We start from the raw sequence: 20,496 nt of genomic DNA on the forward strand, positions 1-20,496 counted from the left end.
AGGGAGGTAGTCATGAATGAAGCTCAAAAAAATGCGATACTCCATCCATCCCGGTTCGGACAAGATGTATTTGGATATTAAACAACATTATTGGTGGCCTAACATGAAGGCAGAAATTGCCACCTATGTTAGCAAATGCCTTACTTGTGCCAAAGTAAAGGTGGAGTACCAAAAGCCCTCGTGGTTATTACAGCAACCAGTGATTCACGAGTGGAAATGGGAAGGGATTTCTATCGATTTTGTGACCAAGCTACCCAAGACGTCAGATGGACTAGACACCATATGGGCAATAGTCGACCGACTGACGAAATCCGCTCATTTCCTGCTAATAAAAGAATCCTACAAGATGGAGAGACTGACACGATTATACATTCAAGAAATCGTGAGACTCCATGGAGTACCAATGTCTATTATCTCGGATAGAGACAGTAGATTCACTTCACGTTTTTGGCAATCACTTCAGAAAGCACTTGGAACCCGTCTCAACATGAGCACCGCTTATCACCCACAAACGGACGGTCAAAGCGAACGAACCATCCAGACGCTCGAAGACATGCTTCGCGCATGTGTGATAGACTTGGGGAAGTCTTGGGATACCCACTTACCCTTAGTCAAATTCTTGTATAACAACAGTTACCATTCGAGCAACAAGGTCGCCCCTTTCGAAGCACTATGTGGGCGTAAGTGTAGATCACCATTGTGTTGGGCTGAGGTGGGAGACACCCAGCTAGCAAAGAAACTGGCATCGGACAAGGCGTTAACGGGACCGTAGATCATACGTGAAACCACAGAAAAGATAGTTCAAATTAGAGCTCGATTACAAGCATCGCGCGACCGACAAAAGAGCTACGCCGATAGACGGCGAAAGCCCTTAGAGTTTCAGGTCGGGGATCGAGTGCTGTTAAAAGTTTCACCTTGGAAGGGGGTCATTTGTTTCGGAAAACAGGGAAAACTGAACCCACGATACATTGGACCTTTCGAGATCGTTGCCCGAATAGGTCCAGTGGCGTACAAACTGCAACTACCCGCGGAGCTAAACAATGTACACCCCGTGTTCCATGTCTCCAATCTTAAGAAGTGCCTATCAGATGAAACACTCGTCATTCCCCTTGACGAGATTGAAATCAACGAGAATCTCCTGTTCGTTGAGGAACCAGTCGAAGTCATGGATAGGGAGGTGGAGCGTACTAAGCAAAGTCGCATCCAGTTCGTGAAAGTACGGTGGAACGCGAAGCGTGGGCCAGAATTCACATGGGAACGCAAAGACCAAATGAAGAAAAAGTACCCTCACCTATTCTAGCATTCTCAATTGTAGCTTTCAAAAGAATTTCGGGACGAAATTCCCTCTAACGGGGGGATGATGTCACAACTAGAAATTTTGTGCCTTGTAACTATAACACTTAAGTTAAATTATGAATCAAAGACATAAGATCATGTATGATGCATACTTTATGACAACAAAATTTCAATTAAACACATCATACAAGCACTAAAAATAGTTAACAAGCAATTGGAAACCCTAGAAGTCCTTGTTTAAGTCCATTTTGGACTAGGACTTCCTTATTGGGCCTAATGGACCAATACGCTTCCAATTTGACTATCTTCGGCTTAGAACTCTTGAATGGGCTATAATTGGACCCACTTTTATTTATTTTCAATATTATGGGCCATTTTGGGCCTAAAATGAAATAAATTAATTATATGAACCATTTTGGGCCATAATTAACCTAATTTAGCCCTAATAGGTCATAAGACTCATATTTATGGTTATTTGGATCAAAAATCACTTAACATAACCATGAAAAAGGCTTAAGCATGCAAGGCCCAAATTCTTTTCTCTTCCCCTCTAATTCTCGACCCAAGCCCAAATAAAAGGGAGAGTTGACTTCTCATGGCCTCCTTATTTTTACATTATGGTCTTCCATGCATCTTATCCCATGTTCCCATGCATACATCACTTCAAGATCTCTCTCTTTCCCTCTCTCTCATTCTCGGTTGATTCCAAACACACACACACACACACACAATTCTCTCACAAATCTCTCAAGGAAACTCCCTCCATTATTCATCAAGATCTCGAATTTTAGAAGTTTTTTCAAGAAGATATTTCCACAAATTCTTCATCTAAGGTAAGATTATGCTTGGATCAATGATCTAGATTCTTTGTTTTATCAAAAATCTCTCTTTCTAATCCATGTAAAAATCATGATCACTCTCTTAGAAACTCCCTAAGTTCGAAATCAACAAAGGAAGGCTTGTTAGGGCCGAAAACAACATCAAACTTCTTCCAATCTTCTCCAAAAACCGAAACCCAACTCAAGGTGAGCTTCATACCCCTTATTTTTCTGTTTTTATAAGTTTTGTGGGGGAGAATACAAGCAAATGTGTAGATCTATGAGTTCATGTATGTCTTGTGTGATTTTATGCATGTATGTATGATTTTTATGTGTTACGTGATGAATATGTTAGCTAAAAATACCTAAAAACCGAGATATATAACATGAAGAATGAAATAAACATAGCTTATACCATGTTACAATAATCAAGTCAATAAAAATAATTTATTTGGTTAGGATGAACATTTTTGGACACAAAACCCATTTTTGGGCTCAAATTGGCAAAAATACAAAAGTTAAGGGCCCAAAATGACAAATGATAATTCTTGTGAACTCACCAACATTTCATATGTTGACGTTTTTCCAAAATACTTGTATTCTCAGGTAACAGGTAAATCGAAGAAAATGTATCCAATGATATCATGATGTTTTGTTTAATTAATATCGAACGGTTTATGTTTTGGAAATGTAATGCTTTAAAACAATGTACTGAATGTAAACAATATCGGTTGTAATATTTCAATGCATGGTGGTGAATGATGTTATGATTCATGTATATTCATTGTGATGGTATTCAATTAAGTCACAATAGCCCTCGGACGTTTCCGCCATCTGGTTCGGGGGTGTGACACATATTAATCTCCTCCAATTTCGCATCCCCAACTTTTATGGAAGTGAAAACTGAAGCATTGCTTATTTTGGTTTAGCATCTAGAATAACACCCGGATGTCTTACAATCTGCTTTGACAGAACCCCAAGTTTTGAACAAAGGGAACATCAGCAGGCAATCTAGAATTATGACAATCGAATATTTAAGCTTTTTGGTTTTGAGTGTTTAGCTTAAAATTAACGAACTTGTGTAAGGGCAAAATTGTCCAAAGTCTATACTAAACAGGGGAGCAAGAGACCTTTCTGGATAAAACTTGTGCAAGGGCAAAATTGTCCAAAGCAAGAGAATTACCAGCAACCTTGTGAAAGAAACATCAATTGTAGCCACTTTAAACTACTAACAAAACATCCTTGCGATTTACAAATAATGATATATCTCAGGGGCTTAATAGTAACAGAGGGAGCATCTAGACTTGAGTATAGCACAACTTTCTGTTGTAGTAAGAAAAATCCAAGTGTATCCATCGAATGTTTTAAATGTACATAGCACCACTCCTGCAGCAAAATTAGAGAGGTTAGGAGAAAAGCAACATAGAGAAAGGAAATTACCCCCAAGAGAAAATCAATGTCCTTTTTTCTTTCTTCCTTACTCAACCAGCAGTCAGCAGATACAAAAGAAAAATGAGAATATAAGAGCATATGGATTCTGATATGATTTCAGTTGGTTGATTGATTGGGAGAAGATGAATGGAAGTGATTTCAGATGGTTAATTTCTTACTACTGCTAGAGATATAAACGCAAAAGAGAAAGGGAAACATACCTGCAATTAAATTCGAACCGAAGTGGAGAGAGGCAGTCCATCGATTCTGTGATTGATTTTAAGAAAGCAAAGGGGGTGTTGGATGATCAATTCTGTGAGTATCAAATACGTACAAGGATACACAAGTGGAAATAATTGTCTTCCTTTCTTAGTCAGCCGATTCTTTCTCTCTTACCGGATCAAACCTCAATTTCTCAGTCAGAATGGTTATTAAACAGCTACAGCCGACCGAGTCAGCCAAAAATGTCTGACTTGACTCGGTCAGACGAGTATCAAACACGGCCTTAGAGTAACGGTTATAAAGAGCAAACTTTACAATTTAAACAAGTTGAACAGATAAATATTAAAAAAAAATTCCAACAATAAAATATATTCAAATTTAAAAATGTATGATGCTTTTACACGTTATCCTTTTTGAATACTCAAGGTACCAATATTTTGCAGTTTTATTTTGGTTTTCAAGTAAAATATCATTTTACTTAATTATATGTATTCCATGGATGAAATAAGTATATTCTATGTTTTTATGTTTTGTTATTGAAATTTAAGTTAGGGTTCCTTCGATTTTCATATTTTGGTCTGATAATCAATCTTCAAATTTCGCTTTCCTAAATCATAATCTTAGATCTAGCTCCGTTTCTCATAGCCGATTTACACCTCACTCGAATCTATTCCAATTTGTTTTGTAAACCCTTCCTTGTCGTTTGATTCGTTGGTTTTAGTGAATTAAGTATCTGTTAAACCAACAGCGATGATTGTATCTGGTGATTGCGCCGATAATTAAGGTTCAATCGTGCGTGCCCTTCATATGTTGTGAAAATTAGCTGAATAGTTTTTTTTTTCTTTGAATTGTTTGTAAAATTGGGTGTTAGGAGTGGAAGTGAATCGGTAGTCATGTTCTATGGTTCGGTAGTATGGGATCCATGGCTAATTGTAGCTCAAATTATATGCATTCAGTGCTTGTACTATCTCACGTTGGGATTTTTCATGGCTATTCTTGTTGGCACTAGGGTTTCGATGATGAGCCTTGTTTACTTCTTTGATTACGCTACGATTAGCATCTCCACAGTTACCGGCTGGTGTGTCATCGCTTCTTTCATCCTCAGTTCTGTAGCCGGGTGAGAGTTATGATTTCCTAGTTTTTGTGCTTAATTTGATTATTACTTTTAATTTCAGGGAGTTTCATATACATTGTATTTAATGCAATGTAACTTCTAATTTTTCTAGAACAAATTCTATAAAAATCTCACCTGTTAGATTTTGTCTGCATACCTCTTGGATTTTGGCATGCTTTAGGTGTTCAGTAAAAAGTATAATTCAATGCAGTATGGCAAAGGAAATGAAGCATATTCTACCATGGATTCTGTCTTTAGCTGTATTCTTTTGAACTCATGGTTTTTACCTTTGCTGTGATAATGGCATGAAAAATGTCTAATGGTCATGTCTTTCTTTCTCAAGTTTGTTTCCTATGAGTATACATCATCTTGTCTTTATCACATGAAAACCTGGTGTGAAATTATGAAATCTCTGAAATTTTTTTAACCTTTATTTGTTTCTGATTTCAAACAGAGCTGGCTTCTTGCTTTATTTGATTGAGAGAGCAAAGAAGTGCCTAGATTTTGCTGCCACCCTTTACATCATCCATCTATTCATATGCATCATTTATGGAGGTTGGCCTACATCAATTACATGGTGGATTGTCAATGGCACTGGATTGGCACTAATGGCTTTGTTAGGAGAATATTTGTGTATAAAACGTGAATTGCGAGAAATTCCCATTTCAAGACTCCGATCAAGTAAGTGAATTTCTTCAAGTTACTTGTGAACTGATGAAAATATTTTTCTTGCTCTGTTTTGAATGTGCATTCAGTAGCTTATGTGTTTCTATCTTTGATATATATTCACCAAGTCTGATTTCACTACACATGATATATGTAATATGTTCGTTTATTGATATTTCATTTCCTTAGTTTGCACATTTATGGACAACCCATTGAGGAGATACCATTATGCTTGTATGCTACTATGTTAGCTTTAACCTTTAAGTTCTGCATTTGGGTCTGAACTCTGAATCTGTATCTTTGGTATTGGAATGTAAAAGTATTTATTGGCTTCCATGAAATTGTTGGTTTAGATACGAGAATGATATTACAAATATAGATATAATAATGATAAAAAAAGTACCTGGGACTCGTTTTTAGTGGGATTTCTAACAACCCCTTTAGATATAGAGAATTTCAATTTGGTTGTTTTGTCCAAAAATATATATATTTTTAATTCTAAAAAAATTAACTGAAGAAAGTTGAAAGTTGAGAAATGAGAACTCAGAAGTCGTAAGTCTAGCAATGTTATTATTAAACCTTCCATTTGAATTTAAGTTTTGTTAAGATTAAATTTCTATTTGATATTGAAGGAAGTGAAGAAGATGATGATCCGGCTGTATTATTAGACATTGATTTGGATTCCTTTAATGAAGACTAAAATGTTGTCAACTTTGGGTTTTTGATACACATTATTTTCATGGTATTTTGATATTGGTTGTTGGAAAACTAAACTTTGGATGTTTGAAAGTTTGGTATTTTAATTTTGAAGATTTTTTTGTAATTTTTGAAATATTATAATTATAAAATTATAATATGTTAAATAGGTTCGTTAGTGAGGCATTGTAATTTTAAACGCTTCATTTCATGGGATTTGGATCAATTGACTATTAATAATATGAGTAATTTCTTTTCTCATAGTCTTACTTAAAATATATTTATGCTACTGAAATACTTTGTATTTGTCCCCTGCTTTAAGAAATAGTAAGGAATGATGATGTTTGATGGGTATTGGGATTCTAAGAGATATTTTTTTTCTAGAAAAAAAAAGTAAATAAATAAAAATACGTAGTGGAAATTTGTTCCGTTGTTAAGACAGTGTAACACGTGACTGGTGATGCTCAAATTGGCCCCATAAAATGCTATTTGCCAATAAAAAATTAATCAACCCATAAACAGAAACAGACAGATATTTTGCATTGCCAATTTGCCATAAGCATAATCAACCAAAGGAAGATGCAAAGGTAATTGTTTACTTAAAGAAGAATAATTCCTGATTAGAATGGACGGATTATTTTTATCAGCATGCCTCATCTACTTTTGATCATATTCTTTGCCCCTTGCTATTTTCAAAATTCAGTTAACTTTTTTTTTTTAAATAAATAATTAGTTTGGACGGTTTATGATGATGCAGGTGTTTGACTTTGACCGATGAAAAACATGGTTCTGATGATGAAGTGCAGGAGTAGGGATGAATGCTAAAATTCTTGTCACAAGTTTGGAATCAGAATTAGACGAAAAAACACACACCAATATATGTATAATTCTGGTATTATAGAGACAGCCTTCATTCCTTCCTTTTGGTTTAGATGTTATCATTCATAAATTGATAGATGCGTGTTGTTCAGTTGTTGTTATCCAGTGTGCAAAACCCATGCTTCTTTTTATAAATTCTTTAAAAATTAAAATTTCCTTCCTTGTGATAGTTATATGGATTATGGAAATAAGCAAAAGACTAATATAATTTTTTTTGATACGAAAACAGCTTATAGCTTGTGACTCTTACATACATACTAAGCACATACATACCGCTTTAGCATTAAGCAGTAGTAAGTCTTAGTACCCTGTCTCTTCTCCTGACTCCTACCCTGCAAACTAAAATACAAGAAACCCCATGCATGCATGCCAACTTCTTAAGCTTCAGCTTTCCATGCTGATGATATATCTGCCACAGCTTCATCAACACTTAGGTACACTCCTTCCAACCCAAACGACTCCAATATCTCTGATTGGTGTAGCTTCTCCATCACACTCCCTCCAGGATTCGCCAACACCAACTGAAGTGATCGCTTCTCTAACATCTTCTTCAACTCCTTCACCATTCCCAAACCACTTGTATCAATAGCTGTCACAGCTGTAATAACAAAAACCCACATACATACACAATTAGTTTTAGGCCAGCTTCTAATATCAAGTATTGACTATTGTCAACAACTTACCAGTCATATCGATAATAACACATTTCAAAGAAGGCCCATTATTAGCTGCTAACAACTCCTCTTCTTCTCTTATCCACCTCAAAATCCGTTCTTGTAGATAAGTCGAGTTAGCAAAGTATATAGGCGCATCAACACCAAGTATTACAAACCAAGGCACCCTTCTTGCCTCTCTATACCTATTCACATTCTGGTATATCTGAGTCCCCGGAATATTCCCCAAAACACCTGTATTCGGTCTTGTCACATGCAACAAAATCTTAAACACCGAAACCCCAACCTACACAAAACAAACAAAAATTTTGTCAGCTATTAATTATTACACAATCGAAAGAAAGAAAGAAAGAGAAAGATTATTACCGCAATTGCAAGACCAATTGGAACCGAAATGAAGAGCACACCAAAAAACGAACACAAACAAGCCACGAAATCAAGTTTGTCCACTTTCCATAGTCGGATTGTGCTTTGGTAATCCATTAGTCCAATCACAGCGGTTATGATGATTGCAGCGAGTATTAGGTTAGGTGTGTAGTGAAACAGAGGCATCAAGAACAAGAGCGTAATCAAAACCGTTGATGCCATGATGATGTTGGAGACTACAGATTTAGCACCCGCGTTCGCGTTCACAGCAGATCGGGAAAACGATCCCGTGGTGACATAGCAAGATGTGCAAGAACCAGCCATGTTCATCACCCCAATGGCGAGCATCTCTTTATTTCCATCCACCTGGTAGTCATTCAAAGAGGCAAATGTTCTTCCCACCGCAATTCCTTCCTGTTAAATTTAAGTTTCCAGTTAGGGTTTTGTGGTTTTTCTAGTGTTGTACAGTACAACCTGATAATGCATCAACCTGAAACTTACGGTTAGAGATAGTATTCCGGTGATGATCCCTGTTTTGATGGCGACTCCGAGAAACTCGCCGTGAAAATACAACATGTTTGATGATGGTGGATTTAATCCCTTTTCCAAGTGACCGATCTATTAAAAAAAAAAAAAAAAAAAAAGTTCAATTCCACGTGTTTTGATATGAAAAATAGTTAAAGGAATTGATAATGATCCTTACAGTTGCAATCCCATGGAGTTTTGATCTGAATAGAGTGACCAAAAGAGTCGACAGAATCACCGACGCCAATGGTGCTGCAGCTGATATCCAGAACAGCTTCGGTTTTCGTAATCCCTGCATTCGTCATGCATTAGCCACTTGTACTATTTATATTGTAAAAAAGTAAAAAAAAAAAAAAAAAAAAAAACTTGTAGTTGTACTCACAATATGTCTCGTGGCAAGTAAAAAGCCCAAGAAGCAAAACCCCATAACAATGGTTTGCCAAGACCACTGCACAAGTATATAAATAAATAATAATGTTAATATGTAAATTAGATTTCGATAAAACCATTTTAATTATAACAAACAAAATGTTACATACTTCATTTCTGTGTTGAACGACAGAGGTTAAAACGGGAATTATTTGCATTTTGGTAGTGAAATGAACAATCCCAAGCAGCCCTTTCAGTTGTTGTAAAGATACAATAACAGCTGCCCCAGCCATGAAACCAACAAGGGTCGCTTTCGATAAGAAATCGATAACAAACCCTAACCTGTAAAAATCATCAAATTCTTAATAAAGTAAAATTTAAAAAGTAACTTTTTTTTTTAACCCGACATTTGTTAAAGAAATTAAATGGAATTTACTTAAAAAGCTATATTTTGAAGAATATGAGTAAATGTCGGGACGCTAGATCTTGGAGTGGACCCAATAATTGATTATGAAATTGAAAGGAAAGGAATGTTTTCACTGTTTGAATTATTTCCCACTAATGAATTTATATTCAGAAACTTGAAAGTCAAAAGTGCACACAACCAAAAAACATTTGTATAACTTGTAAAAAGGTCCCACTTTTCATAGTTCACAAAGTATATTCCCTTTTTTGTGCCCACTACATTAAAGTTCAAAAATCTTATTTTCATCATTAAGTAACCAATCTTTACCACTATTTTTTTTTTCTTTTTTTTCAACCACACATTGATGTCAAATTTCATGATTGAGTTCGTTACATAATTATAAAGTACCTGAGAAGACCTAAAGTTGCTTGAAAGACACCAGCAAAGAAAGTAGCAGTGAAAGCCAACTTAAGGTAAAGAACTGGATCTTTGTTGTATGGAACTGCTTCGTTTAACATCGTTCCCATCACAAGTGACGCTATTGACACTGGCCCCACCGCTAGATGCTTTGAACTCCCAAGCACAGAGTAGATCAACGGTGGCACAAAGCTTGAGTCTTTTCATTTTTACAAAAAAAAAATGTCATTTTTTAAAGTCAAATCATAAAATGTTATGTGTTACGAAGATAACATAAATAGATAGAAACTCACATAGCCCGATTATTGGAGGCAAGTTCGCAAGTTTCGCATAGCTAATCCCCTGAAAATCATACAAAATAAATAAATAAATAAATAAATAAGAAACAACACAAATTACAAATACCTTGTGGGCCCTATGATATGACCATATTTATATTTTCGTTTTTGTGAGTTCCATGTGATGTGACATATCTTAACTAAAACTTCTAAATAGAAGATCCAGTCCTGATTTCGAGATGTAATTATAGTTTTTGATTTTTGACTTTTACAACTAAATTAGTTTGATATGTATATCATAAAGTGTTGTTTTTTTTTAGTTGATGTGTAAAACATTTATCATGTTCTTACTACTTAGGTTGTTCAGATGAAAAGAACTAAACATCTTTACTTTAATAGAAGAATTCGTAGTAAGCGTATAATAGATGAATTTTATATGAGTCACTTTATTTTCTAAAAAAGAATTAGTTGATTTAGAACCACAAATAATCTAAATTAAAGTGAAATTAATGGAATAGAATTTGGTGTACCAAATTTCATGCTTATTTTTGAAGAAGATGGATTGAAAGGAAAGTAAAGATGATAACATAATTTTTTTTTTGGATTTGAAAGCATATATTCTACATCAAGTGATAACAACTAATATTGATCCAACTAAGGTTTAATATTAATCACACAATCATCTATTTAATTCGTATACTCAATTATTTCAAACAAAATGGATATATTTTTAAACGAAATACTTTTAGAAAGATATGGTCAAAATCTTAAGTCAATATATGGTAAAAGGTGAGATTAATTGCTTACATAACTACTTTATAATTAAAAATATATAAAACTAATTCTACACTACATTGGCTTTGTAAAAAAAAAAAGTACACTTGTATTCTTTAAACTTTCACCTGTTTCCATCAAAAATTATTTTATTAATCCAATCAATAAATACACTTTTATTGTATGTCTAGAAAACTACAAAGTAAACCATCGAAATATAAAAATAAAATATATAAATAAAAACAAAACACAAATTTGGCGTTTTAAACATTTTAAGTTTGAGTAAATGAACTTTTAAAAACAATCTTGCTTCTAGTAGTTATTAAGAAAACTAATATATTTTAAAAATATATAAACATTAAAAAAATGGTTTCTAAGAAGGAAGTAGAATAAGCATTAACAACGTGTAATCTTTGCAATTAAAAGTTTACCTTATAGACTGAAACAAATTACTATATATTAATTATTATACAAATAACAAAAACTGTTGATGAAAATATGGATATAAATTGATTATAAAAATGAAATTGGTTTTATAATTAATTACACCATAAACCTGAAATTTTTGAACAAAAATGACACTACTGTTTGAGGTACTATCAGTAAAGCACAAAGTACAAACCCATGCATGAAGAACCGAACGAACATCACAAAAAAGTTGACACACGCAATCAATTTATGAGCAACCCAAACAAATTACAAACATATCACCAGACAAACCGCACTCACGATTTCAGAATCAGAAAAACTCATTTAATGCGACTACCGACTGCAATTCTTTTCTCCCACACACACTTCGTATGTAACGGTGTGTGTGAGAGAGTAATTAATGAAGGTGATGAAGATGAAGTGATACCTGAGGGATCGCGAGGCTAGCAATGGTAAGACCGGAAACTACGTCGGAACGGAGGAGTGTAAGATTGTAATTCGGCGCCCATTCGAAGATCGGAAAGAAGTATTGAAGAGCGAGAATCAGTTTTCGAAAACGCGATTGGTTTTTGAATCCATGGAGTGGATCATCGGGGAAGAAGACCTCCGATAACCGATGCCTGAGTTTCTGTAAGGTGGTTTTTTGTGGCGGCAAACAAACATTGTGCAACTCCAGCGACCTCATTGTTTCTCCGGGAACTGTTATCGTCGCCGGAGCAGTTGATGTGAGCCCTTGATTTGCATGACCCGAACCCGAATAGTGATCGACTCGGTTCGAGTTGAGGCCCATGTGATTGTGACTGCGTATGCGAGAAGGTGGTGGGAGGGAGAGAGAGTGCAGTTGGTGGTAATTGTGAACCGAAGGGGCTTTCGGGTTTAAATAGGGATGTAGTAAACCAGGGGTAGAATTGGAAAAATGTCATGTCACTCAGGGGTATTTTGGGAAATCCAGGTTACGCTCATTCCTCCTTCTGATGCTGTACACTTGGAACACACGCGTATTCAATTTAGGGCTCTTTTTTACACCCTCAATAAACGTTTAAAAAGAGCAAAGTTTCATTTCATATATAATCTGAAAATAATAGTGTTAATCTAATAATTTTTGTATAAATACTTTTTATATTATAATTGCACGAAATCCTATCTACATCCCTAATCAGACATTGTTTCTCTTCATGTTAAGATGTGGGGATGATACTCGGTTTGGTTTATGAGAAAGTATTAAATATAAATCGTGTTGATAGAGAAAAGGAAAGCAAAAGACACCGACCAAAGAACCAAAAAAAAGTTGTTGATTTTTTACACTTTTGCGCTGGTAATGGATTTTTTGAGCTTATTCTTAGTTTTTCTTTATAACACTAACTAATGGTGATGCCACATAAGATTATGGGTTATTGTCATTATAACATAACAAACTTTAGTATATTGGTTTAAATGGTCTCTTATGATTTTTTTTTTTTTTGACATTTTAAGGGTACGTATTTGTGTTTTACCGTTTTAAAAGACTATTATAACAAATATGAAGGGGTCATCCGGTGAACCCCTTCCTACTCATCAGTTTCGATATGTCACATGACATTTGGTCAACTGAAAATGGTCAACGTGGCACACATACGTCATCTACTTGGATTTTCCCTGTTAAAACTATGTCGGTGGTGAAAGCCTTTGTTCTCTCTCATTGCTTCCTTGACCGCATCTGCCTACTATCCTCATTCTTCCCTAAATTCAAAATCTCACCTTACTCAATCTGTTCTGAAACAAACTCCACCGATCGATTCCTGATTTCATCGACGAACTATCGGAGCTGGAGGTATTACAACTCTGGTAAAACAACTTCACCGGAAGCATTCCTCAAGGCCTTGGCAGGAACAGAAAGCTACAGATCCTTGATCTGTCTTCCAACAGATTAACAAGTTCACTTCCTCCGAATCTATGTAATGGAAACAAACTCGAAACGATAATCACTTTGGGAAACTTTTTATTTGGTCCGATTCCGGAGTCTCTTAGTGAATGCCAATCGTTGAATCGAATCCGAATGAGAGAAAATTTCCTTAATGGTTCGATTCCAAAAGGGTTTTTCAGTTTGCCTCATCTCTCACAGGTTGAACTTCAGAACAATCTTCTCTCCGGCGAATTCCCGGTGATTGATTCCGTGTCAGCGAATCTCGGTCAGGTTAGTTTGTCCAACAATCGGTTTACCGATCCACCATTAGCTAATTTTCCAGTGTGCAGAAGCTTTTACTCGATGGACCTTGTAAAGAAGGGATCGCAAACGCCACCCATCAACCACATTCAAAATCACCAATCTCTGCCTCTGTAAAACTTCTTCTCGTTCTTAGCATACTCCTCTGTTCCATCGCCTTCACCATTGTAGCAATCATCAAAGCTCGATCTATCAAGAAAGCTTGCAAAGCTCGATCATGGAAGCTTACTACTTTCCAACGCCTAGATTTCACTTACGATGATGTTCTCGATTCTTTAAAGGAAGATAACATCATCAGAAAGGAAGAGCCGGGATTGTTTACAAAGGCGCCATGCCCAACAATAAACTTGTTGCAGTGAAAAGATTGCCAGCCATGAGCTGTGGTTTTTCTCACGACCATGGATTCAATGCCGAGATTCAAACCCTAGGAAGAATTAGACATCGACATATCGTGAGATTATTAGGGTTCTGCTCCAACCAGGAAACTAATTTATTAGTGTACTAGTATATGCCAAAAAGTCAAATCAATGCATGCACTTAATTCTTATAACTTATGAAAAAAAGTCATGTTATTAAGAATACCGGTAATAATAAGTCATGAGCCTTTTTTAGCAGGTAAAAATAAACTTTATGCTCCTAAACTACCAAAAAAAGTTATGAGGGACCATTTAAACCAATATACTAAAGTTTGTTGGGTTATAGTGACAATGACCCTAAGATTATTTGTGTAATTTAAGAAAGGTGACATATTTATTAGGGAAAACCTTATAAAAACACTACATATTTTCATTTGAGTCTTAAAAAAAACCATTATATTATTTATTTGTATGTTAAAACCCTTATATTTTTAAAAATATATCATATTAGGCATCCAACTCGGTATATCCTAGATAGCTAAAAATGCTAGATAATCGATTCTTAACGTTTTGATTATTACAATCTATTACATTAAAAAAATTTTAAAAATATATGAGGGTTTAAATGTACTAAAAAAATAATATAATGGTTTTCTTAATCCTTTCATGAAAATATATTAGGTTTTTCCGAGGTCAAAAAACCTTAAATAAAAGTTTCTAAAATTGTAAGGGTTTTAGTGAACTAAAAAAATAATATAATGGTTTTTTTAAGCATTTGATGAAAATACAATGAGTTTTTCTGAAGTTTTCCCTATTTATTATAACAAATAGAGTAAGTTATAAGATCTATTCGACAAAACTAGCTGGTAGTCTATGTTGCACGAAAACTCTAGGGTCACGTTTCTGTTTCGGAAATGCCATGGAAACACATACGCCTTAGAAACGTCATGGAAACATTCGGTGAAGTATCCGGTAGGTAGGAAACGTATCAGCGAAGTTTCAGTGAAGTTTCTATTTTCTTATAGGTTTTTAAATGGGCTTTTAAGTTTAACTCCAAAAAGATTAATGGGCTAGGCTATACAATTTATATTCCGTATTCCCCAATCCCTTAAACGGATCGTTGTCTATTGTATTGTCGATCATAGACAATCACACCATTTTGTTGCATTGCTAGACAATCACCGTTCACCAATTCTAATTTTCGAATTCACCATTCTCCTAATTCCTAAACCCATCGATTATGGATTTTTAAGAAACACAAGGATCAACTATATCAATAGATCAACCTTCATTCTGGGACTATGTGGCTAAACTGAAAATTTTTGTTGGAGCAGGAAGATGTTGGAAATTTAAATGTAACCTTTGTGGTGAAACCCAACAAGGATCATATTCTAGAGTTAGAGCACATTTGCTTGGTATAAAAGGAAATCTACAAACTTATTAGTTATTAGAAAAATATATGATGTAGAATAATATATCTCTTACTTCGACATTGTTGGGATTTTATTTGCTATTAGAATTGTTGATTGTATTACATAATCTTTGTTCATCAATGTAAAGTATTAAACGATCTTTGTTCATCAATGTAAATAGCCAATAATTTGTAAAGTGGCCATATGCTCGTGTTTTTCTTAGTGATCGTGACGGTGATAGTTGAAGTCCTTAATTGAGACATAACTTATAAGTCTAACATCATCATCATCTAATAATTTTTTTTCAATAAAAGGTTGACATAATAACATTAAGCATAATTGACTTTAAATATCTCGATTTATGACATATAGCCATCCAATTATTACAATCGAGCAATATGTGCTCCAATTCCATATTTTCTTTTAAAATAGGAAAACAAGAAAAAATAAACTTATTTAAAAACATATTTAATGTCATTTTTATTTAAAGAATGTACATAAATGTTTAAGAGTTTATGTTATAACTTTTTAGTTACATAAATGTTAACTTTGGAATGTAGGTACTAGGATTTCTATTTGCAAGAAACCAACATCGACCGACAAACTTAACATGAAATGATTAGAAGATGCGTATGCAAATAAGAAAGTTGATTCACAAGCGAAAGAAGTCGAGTTGCCATGTGAAGCTGATGTTAGATTTAAGAAAAGGAAATGTATTTCAACACCTATTAAAAGAGCTTTTAGGGTTGAAATTAGGGACCAATTGGATCAAGAAATAATAAAGATGTTTTATACCGGAGGTTTACCTTTTAATTGTAACATCCAAAAAAATCATGAAAAATTTAAACTTTTAAAACCGACCCAAAATCATAAATTGTTTACAACATAGCTTTCAAAACATGTTCAATATCAGAGTTTCCCAAGATCATAAGTCCAAAACATGAGAATATGTACGGTCATACATTCGCCTTCTCGTGATCCTCTTAAATACCTGAAACATAACCTAAAACTGAAAAACAACGCTTAGTGAGTTTCCCCTAAAGTACCAACACAACACATAATCATAATAACAACAACAAACATCATGCATACAGAGCCTTCAGTCTAACTGGAACTCCCCCACTGATCTACAGTCTACTTGGTACGCTCACAGAACCTTCAACATGAGTGGTACACCTCACCGGGCCTTCAAACTATCTGGAACGTCCTCCGGGCCTTCGGCCTGATTGGTACGCCCCTCGGGTCTGCAATCTATTCGGGACGCCCTGGGTCTCTCGACCTTCAACATATAGTAATACCGCCTCAACCCAACACACCATCACATATCAACATATATCATATCAAACCCTAGCTAGATTATAATGACAACCATACAAATCTAACAGATCACTAAGCATAGCATCATCCTATATACTAGGATACAAATCTAACAGATCGCCACAACATACAATCATGCGATAAAACAAAATAACAATCCAAAGGTGTAACGCCTAGTTCCTGGTACCCATTTTATTTATTTATTTATTTATTTTGAAAGAAGGACTCGACGAGTTGGTGGCCCTAACTCGTCAAGTAGAGGGCAGAGTATGTGCGGGGTTTGAGCTATCTACTCGGCGATTCGAGATCCCCGACTCGATGAGTAGCTCGTCCAGAGCAAAACTCTATTTTCGGGGTTTTACACCCTATTTAAGCATCTTGATCCCCAACCCTTGGCCTCATTTCCAACCTCTTTGTCCCAAACCCTAATCCACGAAACCCTAGAGCTTTCCTTGAGTGTGTGAGCCATTTTGAGTGATCTTTGTGCACTTTTGAAGCTTGTGAAAGAAGAAGAAGATAGAGGGCTCAAGAGGGAAAGGGTAGATCCAGAAGTTACACTCCATTTGTTACATTTTCTGGTAATCAAGTCTCTAATGTGATCATTCTTTCTTAGATCTATTTACTTCCAATTTATGAGGGTTTTGGTTCAAGAACCTTGGTCTTTGGTATTTAAACATCCCAAGTGACTTATATTTCAGATCTAGAATCTAGGAGGGGTTCCATGGCATAAATGTGCAAACTTTATGACCATGGAAGTCCCATGCAAGCTTTTAAGCATTTATATGGCCTTTTTAGCCCTAAAAGACCATGCATGGAAGCAAGCTTGATACTTTACGTGATTAACTGGTATCCCTAGATCTAGGTTTTCATGCTTTGGTTTAGGATACTAAGGCTTTTTGGAAGGGGTGTAAATGAGCCGACCCGAGCCCGAGCCTGACCAAGCTCGAGCTCGACTCGTTTAATTTTGGGGAAGCTCGAGCTCAATTCGAGCCTTAAAATGAATATCTAGCTCAGCTCGTGAACAATTTAGTGGGCTCGCAAGCCTAATCTAGCCGAAATGAGCCTCTCTCTCTCTCTATATATATATATATATATATGTGTGTGTGTGTGTGTGTGTGTGTGTGTAAGCTTGCGAGCCTATTAATTGAAGCTTGGTTCGAGCTCGTTTAATAAACGTTCCTCATATTTAGGCTCGAGCTCGGCTCAGACTTGTTTAATTCGATCCCGAGTCGAGCTTTTAACGAGTCGATCCCGAGTAGCTCGGATCACTTACACCCCTACTTTTTGGACATGATCTATGTCCTAAAGGAATTAGGGTTTTGGCTAAACCCATTAAGACGAGTCATAAAGAGGTAAAGCTGGAAATTTTACCCTTAAGAGGACAGGACCAGCATGTAGAAGTAGTATGGAAATTGAGACCAAAGTGTAGGGGCTTAATATGTTAAGAGGGCCCAAACAGATAGAGGGACTCGTCGAGTCCATAGAGGAACTCGACGAATTGAGATGTATTATACCATTTTTGAGCATGCTAGAACTCGACGAATCTGAGGGTGACTTGGCGAGTTGATTCGCTAAATCACGATGAGTAGTAGCCCAGGAACTCGACGAGTCAGGGGGGATGACTCGGCAAGTTGGATCGCAGAATCAGGAGTGGTGAGTATTAGGACTTAGGACTCGGCGAGTCGATAGGATATCTCAGCGAGTTGAGTCAACCAACATGTTGACTTTAACTAAGGGTAAAATGGTTATTTTACCCTAAGCAAGATTATCAGATTTTATAACTAAGTATTATTGTATGGAGTTAGCCAGGAGATGTGGGAGTAGCCAGCAGAGATTTCCTCATGCACGAGTTTAGCATTTAGTTTGAGAGGTGGGTTTTCCTTCAGTAGGAACGGGTCTAAGGCACCAAGGTCGGCTCGTACATGTGATATGTTAGTAGTTGAGTGTAGGCGGGGCCCAGATCTCGTAGCATTATTTGAGTATAGTTATGTGACTATTTTATAGATATACTTGTTGTCTGTGTGATACTTGTATGCATGTTAGCAACGGAGTGTGGACGGGGCCTGAATCTCCTAGACGGAGGAGTGTGGGTGGGGCTTGAATCTCCATGAGAGTGGGCGGGGCCCGTATCTCCTAGTTGCATGTTATTTGTATGGTATGTGGTAGTTTTGGGGAGCACACTAAGCTTCGTGCTTACAGTTTTCCGTTTTGGTTTTAGGTACTTCTGCTAGCAAAGGGAAAGGCTAGGGATGATCACATGGCACACACCACTTTTTTCTAGCCTGGGATATTTCGCTCTGATATTTGACATGATATTTTGAAACTTGACAGTTGTTATGATGTTTACTTGATGATGCTATTTATGTTTTAAATAATGAATTGAATACAAAATTTTTGGACCGTATTTTTGGGGATGTTTCAAGTTGGTATTAGAGCCTTGGTTTGAGGGATTCGGGCACACTTTCGGGTGTATCTAAACTCAAACTAAGGAATTGGTATAGAAGTTTCCAACAAAAACCATTTTTATAAAAGGATTTTGAGAAAAGAAAAGAATTTTAGAAAAAGCAAAAAGAACTTTGAAAGAGAGAAAAAGGGTGTGGTTCATGCAATCAGCCGAGCTCAAGTAAGTACTCCCAAATTACCCATACAAGTTTATGTTATGATATGTTTATGAGAACTGTATGCTAGATTAGGGCTAAGGATCTAGGAAGGATGCCTTATGTGCCTGTTATATGTGTATCAACTTTATGAACTGCATGCTAGTACATATTAGTCAGTATGATGACCTGATTAGAATATGCTTGATTATGTGTACTTAATGCTCAAATGCTGCTTGCTTCGTGCTTTTAGAAGTTCTAGGTGTCTTTTACTAACTAGTAAATGAATATGTTAAGTTACATATTGTGAGGACTAAATAATTTCAGAAGGTTAGGTCTAGCTCTATTTCACAACTCTTGTTTGAGTCCAACCGTTGTAGGGTAGGATCTCTCATTTGAAGAATTATCTAGTCTGAGTGATATATAATAGTATTTGCGAGCTAGTTAGGGGAGGAAGGCAGGGACTTCTTATGAAACTAATGGCTTAGAGTGGAATGGTGATTACCCATGGGCAAGCCTAAGATGAGAGTAGCGCGTGAAGAATTAGTAGTAGAAGGGGCTTGGTGAAGTCAATGCAGTTCTTGAGAAAGTATGGATAAATGTGGAAGGTAGTATGGGCCCGTACTACTGAAAGCAGATGATCCATACTCGAGCCAAGGAAGGCTGAGATGTTTTTAAGGAACTTGTAGTGTATGTGATCCCTCGAGAATTGATTAGTATTCTAATGTTTGTTATGATGTGTTTTTTAGAATGGTGATTTTATGCAACAGACCAGTCGGCAGTTTAGGCGCCGATGAGGTATCAGGCTCAGGCTCAGGAGTCGGGCAGCAAGACGACCAGACTAGTGAATTCATTTCCTCTGAGATCAAGTGCAGTATTCTGGATCAGATTCTTGTGATCTTTGGCACGATCAAAGAGGGTATTTTAGAGCTTTTGGATGAGAGGTTGAGTGCTTTCCGTATTAAGGTGGCAGCCATGATGGGGTCGTGTACACTGAATTTCAGGGAGTTTAGGGCTTGTGGAGCTCCCGACTACCATGGGGCTCGGGACCCCATTGCGAGTACCAGATGGTTGGCGGATGTCGCCAATGCATTCCGTGCCAGTAGATGTCCCGAGGGGGACAAGGTTCGACTGGATTCCTGTCTTCTGAAGGACAAGGCATGTGACTGGTGGGAGGAGGTTGAACATACCATTGGTGATGATGCAAATCTTGATGCTATGACCTGGGATGATATTTCGGCTAGGTTCAGA

At 36.2% G+C, this 20,496-nt stretch overlaps 2 protein-coding genes across 3 annotated transcripts; one reads left to right on the forward strand and one right to left on the reverse strand.

Annotated features, from left to right (window-relative positions):
- The first annotated feature begins 4,254 nt into the window (after window positions 1-4,254).
- Window positions 4,255-7,278, forward strand: LOC145042961 (structural molecules protein). 2 transcript variants are annotated; one of them, XM_078991489.1, is made up of 3 exons: window positions 4,255-4,884; window positions 5,336-5,562; window positions 6,180-6,407. In XM_078991489.1, the coding sequence occupies exons 1-3, from the start codon at window positions 4,661-4,663 to the stop codon at window positions 6,245-6,247; spliced, it is 519 nt and encodes a 172-aa protein (XP_078847615.1). In that variant the 5' UTR covers window positions 4,255-4,660; the 3' UTR covers window positions 6,248-6,407. The 2 variants fall into 2 exon arrangements, with proteins under 2 accessions (XP_078847615.1, XP_078847616.1); XM_078991490.1 differs by lacking the exon at window positions 6,180-6,407 and adding an exon at window positions 7,001-7,278 and having other exon boundaries at window positions 4,262-4,884.
- A 32-nt stretch (window positions 7,279-7,310) lies between these two features.
- On the reverse strand, window positions 7,311-12,217 carry LOC145042960 (putative sulfate transporter 3.4). Its single transcript, XM_078991488.1, has 10 exons — window positions 11,788-12,217; window positions 10,173-10,221; window positions 9,871-10,078; window positions 9,227-9,398; window positions 9,070-9,135; window positions 8,866-8,979; window positions 8,664-8,780; window positions 8,163-8,576; window positions 7,806-8,082; window positions 7,311-7,720 (listed from the first exon to the last, which is right to left on the reverse strand). Exons 1-10 carry the CDS (start codon window positions 12,148-12,150, stop codon window positions 7,500-7,502), a joined length of 2,001 nt encoding a protein of 666 aa, XP_078847614.1. The 5' UTR covers window positions 12,151-12,217; the 3' UTR covers window positions 7,311-7,499.
- Window positions 12,218-20,496: the final 8,279 nt, after the last annotated feature.

This window comes from Lactuca saligna, chromosome 4, assembly GCF_052625555.1.
Source record: "Lactuca saligna cultivar CGN05327 chromosome 4, ASM5262555v1, whole genome shotgun sequence".
NCBI classification, from domain to species: Eukaryota; Viridiplantae; Streptophyta; class Magnoliopsida; order Asterales; family Asteraceae; genus Lactuca; species Lactuca saligna.